Source organism: Aquila chrysaetos, chromosome 5 (assembly GCF_900496995.4).
Source record: "Aquila chrysaetos chrysaetos chromosome 5, bAquChr1.4, whole genome shotgun sequence".
Classification (NCBI taxonomy): domain Eukaryota; kingdom Metazoa; phylum Chordata; class Aves; order Accipitriformes; family Accipitridae; genus Aquila; species Aquila chrysaetos.
Window position 1 is genome coordinate 60,221,299 of NC_044008.1, and position 12,741 is coordinate 60,234,039.

General features: G+C 44.9%; 1 protein-coding gene across 2 annotated transcripts; it reads right to left on the reverse strand.

Annotated features, from left to right (window-relative positions):
• Positions 1-4,985: 4,985 nt before the first annotated feature.
• Positions 4,986-12,722, reverse strand: CALML4 (calmodulin like 4). 2 transcript variants are annotated; one of them, XM_030015676.2, is made up of 5 exons: positions 11,656-12,701; positions 11,516-11,546; positions 9,852-9,992; positions 8,986-9,174; positions 4,986-5,299 (listed from the first exon to the last, which is right to left on the reverse strand). In XM_030015676.2, the coding sequence occupies exons 1-5, from the start codon at positions 11,656-11,658 to the stop codon at positions 5,202-5,204; spliced, it is 462 nt and encodes a 153-aa protein (XP_029871536.1). In that variant the 5' UTR covers positions 11,659-12,701; the 3' UTR covers positions 4,986-5,201. The 2 variants fall into 2 exon arrangements, with proteins under 2 accessions (XP_029871536.1, XP_029871537.1); XM_030015677.2 differs by lacking the exon at positions 11,516-11,546 and having other exon boundaries at positions 11,656-12,722.
• Positions 12,723-12,741: the final 19 nt, after the last annotated feature.

Genomic DNA, 12,741 nt, shown 5'->3' on the forward strand with positions numbered 1-12,741 from the left:
TCTTTAAAGTAAGAGAATGGGGAGGGAAGAAAGTGATTCTCTTGTGTCCCAAAGTCCATGTCAGGGAGAGTAAATATTTCCTCTGGTGTGAAAAATATTTTTATAACTGGTTGAAAGTGCAGGTAACAGGTTTATCAGGAAAGAGTGTTAAGGAATACTAAAATTAGCAGATTCTTGTCTGAATTTTTAATGTCCAAAACTGTTGATTGCAGCTAGTTGCTTTGAGCATTGACAAGGGCCACCTTTTGCCTATGAAGTTGTCTCAAAATCTTGCATTGATTAAAAAAGAAAAAAAAAAAGGAAAAAAAAAAAGGAAAAAAGAAAAAAAAAAACTTTAATCCAAGTAGCATTAGGTATTGCTGTATGATCAGTCGTATGGTTATTTGAAAGGTTCACATTATGTGGCATCAAAATCGTTTTTAGTGTTTTTACAGCATCCCTCTGCCACTAAATAGTTGACTTGAATTTTGAAAACAAATGTTTGTGTTTATATGTATATGTGTGTGTATATATGTATTTATAGATCTGTGTGTGTGAGTTAAAAGTGAGTTAAATAGTTTTTCCCATGCATGTGTATTTCATACATATCTGGCTGATATATATATTTCACCATACACCAATTTTATAATTTATTAAATGTCAGTTAAAAAATAAATAAAAGGATAGAAAATGGGAAATACTTATTTTTTAAACTCAGTCTGATTTTGAAGTGATTAAACCTACACTAGGAATATATCTCATACATTTTAGTCATGAAAAATAACCTGGTAACTTCAGAGCATATGCTTTGCTATAATACCGTTTGTAAATCTGGAGTACAACTGCCATCGGTGTAACTGGGAGCGTGCGTGTCCCCAGCTTCTGAAACACCTAAGAGAAATTTGGGAGAGCTTGTGGCTGTTTTACCGATGATTGTGGCAACATTTCCATTGACTGTATTGTTAATGACCTGAAGAGCAGCTTATGTCACTTTTGACAGTGATATTAAAATCTTGTTAATTCCCATATAAAATTAAATGTGGCGAGTGTGTGGTAACACAGAATCTGGCAACTTTATGCCTGTCTTAGCTTTTGGAAAGTGAGGTCAGCTGATGATGTCTTCCATTTCCTCAGAAGTTACCCTGAAGGGAAGGAAGGCTGTTCAGTTCACCGTTGTCATTTTTTAACCTCATTGCTCTACAAAGAAGGGACAGAAATGTTCTTAAGTCCTCCTTTGTGGTATTAATCCCATATGCTGTGTGAGTATTCCTGTTTCATGCTAGGGTGTTCTTTATAGTTGATAATTCTCTGTGCCTCTGACCACAGTTAACATTGCTTGGTAGAAGTCTCAGTCTGAGTTCTTGACAAGTTCCCTGCAAATGTCGCTCCAAAACTCAATCTCTGTTAGTTCACATATTGTCAAAGATGCAGTAGAGCAACCCAGGGTGGCCTGGCTTGCGGTACTGCTCCATCCGCTGCAGATTGCAGAGTTTCTGTGATCCTTAAACTAGCAGTCTCTTGTCCTCAAATTCTTCCACTAGAGGAGCGGGGTGTGCGCACATGCGCACGTGTGTCTGTGTTAGGTATAGAGCTGTGTGTGTGTGTATGTACATACACACCCAGGTGTGAGCACGTAGCTGTTTGAATAGCAGGGTGGAAGTGGCTTTGAATCGCTCTTGAGGGCATTACTGATGCATCCTTCCGAAGATGAAAAACCACGCTAAACTGTAACCTATGCCATGCATTAAAAACTTTGTAGTCCTTCCATAATGATAGATGTGACAACAACTCCAGGCTTGCCCCTTCCTCTCCATGGCAGATATTCAATAAGCCTTTCAAGGACGAGGTGACTGATAGATTTTCATTGGACTGTCTTGGACCTGCCTCCCAGTGCAGAGCTAAGGACTGTGAGGAGGATGTTTTGAAAATTAATTCTTCATTGCAGTTTAACATTTCAGGTTTTTAAGCACATTTTAAATAGAAAGGATTTTGTTTTGTCAGTGTAACTGGTTTTTTTCTTTTTTTTTTCTTTTTTTTTTTTTTTTTTTTTTTTTTTTTAAACAGAGCTTAGATTTCTAACAAGGGAAAATTGCTGGTGGTCCCCGAAAGTGCTGCTGTTAATTGTTTTAATTAACAAAGGGAAAAATGTATATAAGCAGAATATTAAAATTACCATTAATTCCATGAATTTAAATCTGTCATTCATTGCCTTAAAACTTTCTCTTAGTTTCCATACGGCATGCCAAACCAGTAAATGGCTTTTAAAAATGTATAGTAGACCAATGTCAGTTTGTATAAAAGTACCAAGTGAAAATATTTATTATATGCATTGGAAAAAAAAATGGTTTACCTATTGAATGTTACCTGTTTATGTAGAAATCTTTAGATGTAATAAAAAGCATTCAGTTACGTTGTGTTTCCTGGGGGGAAAAAAGGGGGGCGAGGAGCGTGTTTTCTGTGAACTCAGAGTTGCAAAGGTCACTTTTGAACAGGAATGCTTTGCTTCTAAACGTTTTGTGGCATGGAGTGTCTCACACTTGTCTCTCCGAGCTCTACCAATGCTGCTTTGCTTTGTGAGTGTGTGTGAAGTGCGATTCCTTTTTGCTAGCTTTTATTTGGGTAATGTTTACCCACCCAGAGAGGGTAGTAACCGCCTGTTATGATACAGATGCATTCTGGAGTAATCCAAAGTGATTTTGAGCTGATCAATCCCCATGACATACAAGCTTTTATATTGTCTGCAGCTGAAAGGATTTGTTAATCAACTGTTCTGGTCAATAGGGAAGAATTAAGCTGTGTATTGGATCATTTGTAATTTGGCTATTGATGCATATTGGAAACAAATGCTTCTAAATGAACTCCTTGTTTCATAAGCTAATTACGCTCATGCTCAAAGCAACCGAGGTTTTTGCTCGCCTTCATTGCTGGTACTTCTGTAGCAAAGGTCTGGAACAGCTCCGGAGGGCAGAAACTGAACTCCACGCTGTGGGCAGACCTCCAACAGGCACTAGTGCGGAAAGGCTCAGTGTCAAGGTAGGTGGGTTTTTTGTCCAAACATTGAGATTAGCTGTGAACAGTGGGAAGAGAGTTACAAGGGAAATCCTATCTTCTGCTGTTACTTAGAACCTGTTGTTGGTTTTTCTAGTGAATCCTGTCTTTATTTCACTGTATACTGTTTTTCTGGAGTGTTATCTGAGCGTTGAGCTGCTTGTAACTAATTTTCACAGAAACAAGGGGGGGTTTTGTTTTGTTTTCTGTCTGTAGAGTAGGAAGAGCTAATATAAGAACTGAGGGATATAGTAGACAGGCATGACAAGGTGTGTCAGTTTTACATCAAGCAAAGTTCATTTCCCCTTGAATCATGATCCTTTGCTGTTCAGAGGGCCTTTGCTTAGTATCTTAGCGTGTCAGGATCCAAGTTTGAGCTTACTGGGTTAGTCTGGGACTGCTGTCTTCTGAGAACAGCAGGCTCTTCAGCTTGGATCTGAATAAGGAGAGGTTGGGCACAAAACTGCCATTTATCTGAAAGATACATCCTCGATCTGCTTCCATTTCTTGCGTAGCATTTAGCATGTCATTTAATCTTTTGTGTTTTTTTACCCCATGTAATAATATTCCATGAGAATAATCCCTACTTTACCCTTCTAGAGACACTGTCACTGATTTGGAAGGGTTATGATTGGCTCGTGCTTTGTTTTTTCAGTTTATAACCAAGTTTGTGCTAGTTACAGTCCTGGCTGATTCCAAGTGTTGCAGCGATGTGTGATGGTTTTGGTGATAGCGTTAGTCGCGGTGTTCAGGCTGTGCTGGGTGCCTCAGTAGGGGATAAATGCATTGTGTCTGCAATGGCTGTGATGATTTAATTGCTGGTCATTTCATAAATTGAGCAAAGAGTGAGTTAGTTGCTTCAGTGATAAAGATTCAGAATTAAAAAAAGGAAGGAGAGGCATGGGTGGAAGGAGGGGAAGCTGAAGGGAGGGGAGGGGGGCTCCCATGGGTAGAAGCCATGACAGGAGCCTGTGCTCTTCCAGTGTACTTCACAGGTTGTTGCTTAGGCTGTGACTGTGCAAGGATGGTCTCTGCAAATTTCTGACTGACTCCAGAGAGAATATGCTGTATGTTGTCCTGAATTTCATACCAGTCTGAGGACCTTAGTTAAGGCTGCCAGGACATAGATGGAAGAAGATCAGTAACGACTGCTGTGGGTCACATTGATTTTAATCAGTCTAAAGCCAAGGGAGATGGGGTGTTTTTTTCCTGTTGTAGAGCAGCTGAATTTTCATGGCCTCTGTTTTTCCCTGCCAGGCTGTCTCTGGGAGTGTGTTCTGGGCAGCTAGCCCAGAACTTGGTGACACACATTTACCAAGCACAGCATTTTCAGTGTGTTGCCTCAAAATGCGGGGGCAGCTTAACTGCACAGAGACTTGACGTTGCAAGATACTGCACCTTAATAAATAATGTGACAGAAGTACAACAATACAGACATCTTGTATGTTGGAGGAGTGAAAGGTGAGGGGAGGAATGAGACAGCGATCATAGACTGTTCCTGAGCTTGGAGACTGGGAGTTGTCCTCTGCAGCCAGTGAGCATCACTAACTGGGGGAGTTGGAGAATTGCTGGCTGCTTGTCTCCTGTTGCTCTGGATAGTCAGCAGGGACGCGGCCACCCCACAAATGGGGCTGCTAACTTGACAACTTCATGACGGGAACATCTGGTTGGGAACATACCATGGATCCAAGGAATACTGGGGAGCTGTGCATAGTTATACTAAATTTACCGCTGTCGTGACATAATCAAGCTTCCCGGGTCATGTGTTTCTACACAAAGAACTGTGCCTGGGCTTGCGTGTGTGGAAGCAGCAAATGGTTATGAGTGATGCTGACTTCTTGGAACACAGTCACCATGAGACCTTAACTACGAGTTACCATTTATGCTGCAATCTGTAGACTTAAATGCCTTTTTAAAATAAGAGGGTTTTTTTAAGCATGACACCTGTTACACAAGGGAATGTTACATTCAGTTTATTTAAGTAACAGCTCACATTTTGTGACAACATTTCTCCAGAAATGGGGTGGGAACCTGTGTAAGTGTAAGCACTATCATGAAGGCAAAATAAGGATTTGTAAAGGCAAATGATGATTCCTGAGTCCAGGTAGTAACTAGGAAGAACTGAAGTAAAAAAGTTCCAGGTCCTGCTCTTATCAAATCTCTTGTTTTGAATTTTAGTAGTCAACTGTAGGAAGACAAATGATGTGGACAAATTCTTCATATTTTATTGTTCCATTTGGTCCAACTTTGGCTTCTTTTAGCAGGTCATCAACTGAAAGAAAGAGTAAAAGAAAAATGTAAGTCTGAGTGGCATATACATTAGGGATGTCATGATCTTCAAAAGAAGAGCAATGCAGGATTTGGGTTTTCAAATCATTTTTCTTAGAAGTAATAACTTCTGGGATCAGTTGGAGGTGCCATCCAGATGATAGTTTTAAACTAGCATCAGTTAGCACTTTGATGTTCACGTGTAACTTTCTGGAGCAGAGATGGCCATCTCTGCCACAAGGAAAAGATTCACAAATTTAGTCCAAATCGGCTTTTCATTGCTTTTGGTAGGAGTGGCTTATTTGGCTTGAATAGCAAACCTGTCCCTGTTCAATTTAGACAAAACTAAGTGCTCATGCTGATTATGTGCCCAACTTTATGTAGATTTGTGTGCTGTTTGTTAATATCGGCAGGCCTTTAGTGTTTGAAAGTGAAGAATACCTTCTCAGCTGGGGCTCTAAGGCTCTCGCTGAAAATAGTTCTGCAGATGTGGTAACTGTGCAGTTGGCACCTGGCAGTAGTGATGCTTTTCATTCCAGCTTTGGGAATGCCGTGGCAGTGATAGCAGTTATCTAACTTAAAATGCTCTCTTCTGTACAGGCTAAACCATTAAAAGGTATTTTTCCTGTCAAATAATGTCAATAAAATAGAATTACACAAGAAATGACACATAGAAAAGTAAAGTTAAATGTTGCTGAATGAAGCTGCTACTGGGAATTAGATGCCATCTTCCTTCGGATGACAGGAGAGGAGGTGAATTCCCTTGCTTGTTTACTTTACCTGTAACGTATATAGTGGGTGGGTGCTAAAACAAACATCAGAGAATCCCAGCAGCTTCTATTTGATAATGTTTTGGGCAGCAGTTAGTTTCCTTTGATAAGGTATCTAATACAGTCCAGAAGAGGTTTTTGCTTGCATGCTTGCTAATGTTGAGGGGCGCGTGTCCAGTTTCACAAGTGGGTTGCCGTTTTGCTTTGGGCCAGTGACGCGTGAACAGGATCGCAGCTGGATGCTGTGCGGAGGGATGGGGCAGGCAGTCTGTCGGAGAGGAAGCTGTTGGGTTGTACACCTGCATTTATCGTTTGATAATTAATTAGCGGGACACCTTCTAGGTGTTTAGAGCTTGTTGATAGACCACTGCAACAGGGATCATATGTGGTGTCATGCTCCATAATCTCATGCCAGTATGGGTTGGAGTCACATACCCAGGGCTTTGCTCGAGTGCTCTCCCTTTCTGCAATTGGTGCGGGCAGGTTGGCGGAGGCTGGTCTGCGTTTTTACTTGTGAGCTACTTGGCTGAGGTTACCAGAACGGCTGTTCAGGCTGAACAAGCTGTGGTTGGTTAAATAAGACTCTGAGTACTCGTACTGGAGCACAGAATAATAGCTTTGCAGTTTCCAGTTGTGAAATCCAGGGGGAAGGTCATGGGAGGGGGGAAGGTTTAGGGCAAAAAAAAGCTGTTTTACTGTAAGTTGTTGTGGAAGGTCTCTATGAGCAGCATAACCTGTTTCCTCTCTCTGCTGTTCGTGGGGGTACTTGATGAGACACTGTTTTCCCCTCTGCCCCTGTTTGCAGGCAGGTGTCAGTGTATATAGGGGGTAAGCGCAGCCCCTGTGGGAGCTGCTGCCGGGAGGATTTGGTTGCAGCATGGGGTAAATGAGGGGCTGTTGTGAGAACTGCTGTTACTGTAAGGTAAGTAACAACTTTCTTTCCAAGAGATCTAATCCTCCTTTCAAAAAGAATACCCTGATGGTAATCAAATGCTTCTAAGAACATAAATTCAAAAAATAATTAATTTTTTCCAGAACATTTAAAAATAACACAGAAGAAAAATGTGTCGGTTCTCATTTGCTAAAAGTATGCTAAATTAAAATGAAGGCTTTTCTGGAGCCACTGTAAATGAAGGTACATGCCAGTAGTTACTGAACAATTGCAGATGCTAATGAAATTGAGTCTGTTCCGGTATCAAATATTTATAGCAGCTTTAGCAAGCTGGAGTTCAGTGTGTCAAGCCAAAGGGGAAATTCCTTGTTGAGAAGAAGCATCGCTTCCTACATTAGGATCTATAGTGCCTTGTTACAAGTTGTGAGTAGATGTGCAGCCTATACGCCAAAGTAATGGGAAATCCCCCTGCACCTCCCAAATCTTTATTTAATAGCGATTCTTGCTAGGATGCCTTTAATTAGGGTTAATGTCTCTATGTCTTCACTGTTTGTTCAGCTCTCATAATAGCTCTGAAAGTGTTTTCAGATGTAAATAGCTGCAAACAATTGAAGAAAACACTCAGAAGAAATGCCTTGTTGGTGTATCACTGGTGAAGCTGGTGAGGAGACTGGACTGACCGACCTTACTCTGATTAAATCTAAATTCTACTTTTAACATTAGAAAGGACAGTTCTCATACCCTCAAGGAGCTTAATGTGGTCTGTACAAACCCTATAACCCTGGTAAGACTCATTCCTTGCCTGTATCAAGCTGGTGATGGGTTTTTCTAATGCTGTCTTTGGCAGAGAGTGAGCAATTTGAAAGCTCCAGAGCCTGCTCCCTGCAGCGGGGTTGGAGGGGTGAAAGTTCTGCAAGAGCTGGAGAAGAAGCCAAAGGTAGTGTGGTTTGGAGCAAGGAGGGGACAGGACAGCTGGTCCCCAGGACTGAGGGGCAGAGGGGTGTGCAGAGCACTGCCCTGCCTTCCTGCAGGCCTGGGCCCGCTCCTGCAGCCTGTGAAGGCTGGAAAAGTGGGGTATGCATTTAAAAAGTTTATAGACATACATGAAATGCCTACAGCAAAATCAGCTGTCTAAAAGGTTTTGATCACTTTCAGCTTCCTGGATATTCCCTCCTGTTGTGCCCCTTGGGGTCAAATTTCTGACAAGCAGAACTTTTTTTTTTTTCCTTTTTTTTTTTTTTTTTTTTTTTTAAAGAACCTTAATTAAAAAGTTCCCCTCTCTCTTCCAAATTGTGGTGGCTGCAGAGCTGACATTGCTCTTGGGAAACTGCCAGTGCCCTGTGTGCTCCTTGGAGCATCCCTGCAGCTGGGGGGCTGGACGCTCTCCCAGGGCCCTTCGTGGGACAGGTGCTGGCTTTATAAATACAGCGAAGCATCTTGGGGTAAAAAAAATCATCGTTCAGGAAACAACTTGAGAAAGGGAAAAGTTCTCTTGGTTAACGGGCAGCTGGCTTACCTCTTCTGCAAGGCACAGAATCGCTGCTGCTTAGTGATCGTGGCGTGGGCAAAGGCTGACAAGGGCGAGGAGACTTTGCCATCATGTGAGTCGAATTAGCTGCAGCGAGCTGACGTTGCTAACGCGCTCGGCTCGGCTTTGGGAGTGCTGCCTGCTCTGAGCGCCCGTCTGGGTTCAGCTGGGGGCTCTCGTTTACGTGGGCAAAGTGGTGTAAACCGCAGCACAAGCTCATGGTAGGGCTGTGGTGGGGAAGAGACCCGTGCCGGTGGGGTGGAGCGGGGGACAGGACGGCAAGTTGCAATGCCCTGGTGCACTGCACAGCTTGGGCGTGATGGGGAGGCCATCCCTTCTCCCCCTTCCCCCCGAGGGTCACCAGTGCTATGTCCTGCTGGCCCAGGACCTTCCTGGCTTTCCAGCTGGAAGCGCCCGATCCCAGGTTTGACTACAGAGGAAAACCAGGAAGGATATAAGAAGATGGGGAACATTTGATACATCTTTGAATTGCAAAATACCTTCTTCCTCGGAAAGCTTTTCTCCTAGTCTTGTAAGTTTGGCTCTCAGCTCCGAAACTGAGATAACGCCTCTTTTCTGCCTGTCTATCATGGACAAGGCCGTGAGGATTTCCCTCTCGGGTTCCTCTTGCTTCATTTGCCTGTACATTATATTCAGGAAAGTGGAGAAATCCAGCTCTGCATTTCTGTCTGGAAAAATAAGAGCAGATTCTTTAGGAATGGCTCAGTTTTGTAGTCTGCATCTAAACGTACGCATCCCCCTCTTCTCCCCCCCCCCAGTTGACCTTCCTGGGGCACCTTTTCCCTTTTGCCTGACTCTGGTCTGGACCAGGGTGGATCCACTCCTGGGGGCTTTCTCCTGCCCGAAAACCCATTTATAGCTTTGCTAGGCTTGTGCTCTGAAACCTCGTATCCAGAATTTTTAGCCCAGCCCACTTTATCTGGTGATTCTTCTTTGGTCTCTGTGCTGTGCTTTGAATTTATTTAGACGAATCTGCAGATTAATATCTTTTTGTGCTTTTCTACTTCTGCTGATTGGACTGGACAGTTTCCCAGCCTCAAAATCCATAATCAATATGTATGCCTCCCACTGCTCTTGAAGCTTTTCTTTTTTAATGGCACTATTTTAATCTGTATGCTGGATTGACTTTGTTCACCATCTACCACATCAGACTAGGTTTTCGTGACTGCTCTTGGTTCTGCTCCATTGCCTCGCCTGTTTGACTATATATTGAGAGAATATTACCTCTGGGGCTCCAGGAAGCCTCCTTGACTTTGCATGTAGTTTTCTGACCACAGAAAAGTTGAATTTCTCCAACCATAATCCAGTGTGTTTTATTCATATGCAACCGCTGCGCTTTGCTTACCAATCTTGTGCAAGTGCAGGTGTCTCTGCACCTCTCCTGGCGTCGGGCTGGCTCCCAGGCACCGCATCACTGCCATCAGGTCAGAGGCTTTTATCTTGCCTTTTTGTTTCTTGTCATACAGGGAAAAACATTCCTTGAACTCTAATTAAAAACCAAAACTCTGTTACGCCATGTAAGATTACATCGAACTGCTAGTGACGTTTCTTCTCACGTTGCCCGATTGGGCGGCGTTGGTAGGGTTCCAGCAGCGATATTGTGTCTGGTTTGGGGTGTCTTGTTTCAAGGAAGATGATGGACAGTGGGGGAGGACCCTGGTTAAAGTGCCAAGGGCAATTAAAATCCAGGCTTGTGAATAGCTGAGCTAATTGGGGTCCTTCAGCCTAATGAAGCAAGTCTGAAAGTGGAGTCAGGCTTCCAAATGTGTAGAATACTGTTAAGAAGTACTTTTCTCTGCCTTCATGAAGGGTAGGAGAGGATGCTAAAGGAATGAGCCTTAAGGAGCAGTGGAGGATGCTGGTTGGGTCTGGCACTCGCCCCTGCCTTGGCCTGCCACCGGCTGGATTTTAATAAAAGACAAAAGAACTGATAATGTTCCATTTGACAGTCTTGAGTGCTGCCAGCTGCGTGAGTCTAGCAGAGAGCCCCTGCCTGCCCTGCCGCCATCCCACTGCAGCATCTCCCCTCCCTCGCTTCTCCCCGCGGTCCTCGCCTGCCTGCTCACCCTCTCCCCTTCCCCCTCAAACACTGGCTTCGCAGTTTTCAAATAAATAAATAAGGCTTGCAGCTGACCTAGATAAGGCTGCCGTCTCTCATCCTCCCTTCCCACTCTGCTCCCTCCTCGTCACGCTCAACGCTAACGGGCAAGTTGTGCTGCATGGGGACAGTCCTGTCTGCAGAGCAGCCAGGGAAATAAAAATCAGCCTGTTTTGGTGCAATCACCCTCCACCCCCCTCCTCATCCTCTCTGTCCCTAGACCTTCTTGCAGGCGTGAGTGTGGGGTGCCGGGGCCCCGTGGGTGGGTGCTGGGGGGCCCCGTGGGTGCCGTGGCCTCCCCCTGCCCTGGCCGCCTCCTCCCCTGCAGCAATCCTGCTGAGCCCGAGGGCGCTGCAGATTAACAGATTTGCAATAATACTCTTATTTCAGCTTTCTTCTGCCATTCCCATAGCAAACCCTTCCTTGTTCCAGTCTGAGGCAGGGCTCCCCTTTCCCAGGGAGAGCCCCGGTGTCTCGCAATGAGAATTTGTACTTCCTGCACCTTCTTCTTCCTCCTCTTCCTCCACCTTTACTCCTATCATACATGAAACCTCCACTACCACAAATGGTCACCTGAAACTTCTGGTCCCTGGTAGCTTGGCCAGGGCTGACGTGTTTATGGGGTTGGGAGGTTGCTGGTTAACTTCTGGTCTTGATGCAATCCAGCGTGTGGGTCTGCGGGTGGTTTCAGCTCCCTGCCTGTGCCCAGCACTGTTTTAACAAAATCTGGGAGATTTCTCTGGTTTCAGAGCAAGCAGATCCCCTCAAGAGCTGGGAGGAGAAGTGGGGGAGCACAAGCCCAGACAGACACTTTTGGGGGAAATGCCATTTTTTACATATATATATAATATATATATATAAATTTGTTAAGCTGATCTTGCTAATAAAAACCAGAACAAAACTGTACGTACCATTAATTTGATCCTGGGACAGAAATTTTGCCTGTAGCATGAAGCAGAGGAGGAGAGGAAAAAAAAACCAACACAGCTTTAAAATCTGGGTGGGATGAGGAGGGGTGAGCAGTTTGTACCAGCCGAAACGCTTCACTCACCATTATTTTGGGGGCCCTCCTTGTGTTTTACGCTGCCCGTCGGGATCGAAGGTGTCTGCAGCTACTTTTCTATTCGATTAAGGGCTAAAGTCCACCAGCCCCGGGGTGGAGTGCGTCCGGGCTGTAATAAATACCCTGCTGCTATGGCTACGAGACCTGATCCCTGCTGGGGCTGGATCCTGCTGCCAGCCCAGCTCCTGTTCGCATGCCGTGGAGAGAAGGGCTCTCTCCAGCCTCCCCGAAACCTCGGGACTCCGGACGGCCCCCGAGCAGCGATGCTGTCAGGAGGAGTGGGGGAGAGCTTCCCTCGATCGGCGTTCAAGGGTGTTTGGGGTCGGGCCGGTTAAACACAAAAGGTTTGATAATCTCAAATAGCTGCACACCTTGCACTAAGCTTAGCTGCTGGGAGACAAACCCAGCCTTGGGGAGGCGGCTGGGGAAGGGTGCGGGGGCATTTACAGCTTTGCAGTTCACTGCTGGAGGGGTTTTGCTGGTGGGCAGCAGAAGGAGTTAATTCAGGCTTTGCCGAGCTCAGCGCAGGGCATTGGGCATCGCTGGCAATGTGGCTGTGTGCTGCCTGGAGGGTTTGCAGGGGAAGTGGGTTTTAGATATGCCCTCTGCAAGCATGGAGGAGCTGGGACATTGCAGACAGGCTGAGAGGAGAAGGGATTTTTGAGATAGTTTAAAAAGCTCCCCATTGTCTTAGTTTTTATTTATTAGCATTTATTTAGCTAATCTGCTTGGGAGCAAATGGCCTCTAGGACTGCCAAGTCTTGTTGCAGCCCTCAGGAGGGACTCGGAAGGGGGATGCTGAGGAAATGATGCTGAGGGAGAGGGAGGGCTACAGCGTGCTGGAGAGCTTCTGGGGTTTAACGCTGGGTGCGTGCAGGAGGCAGAGCCTCCAGCTGTTGTAAACTAGCTCAGACAAACAGCCGTGTTTGCTCACATCTTCTGGTCCCTTCCAGCGCTAGGCTTCTGCCACTCAGTTGACATTCAAGACATTGAAAAGCAAGTATTAGACATGAATCTACAATTTTGTCCCATCCTGTCCCCTACAAAAAAAAGCTGAGCCAGCAGCTTGGCTGG

What these genes read in the sequence shown, in the direction of transcription:
- CALML4 (XM_030015676.2), bottom strand. An exon ending in CCTGCACTTGCACAAGATTG is followed by an intron (nt 9,175 to 9,851) that starts GTAAGCAAAGCG and finishes TTATTTTTCCAG; the next exon opens with ACAGAAATGCAGAGCTGGAT. An exon ending in AAAGCTTTCCGAGGAAGAAG is followed by an intron (nt 5,300 to 8,985) that starts GTATTTTGCAAT and finishes TCTTTCTTTCAG; the next exon opens with TTGATGACCTGCTAAAAGAA.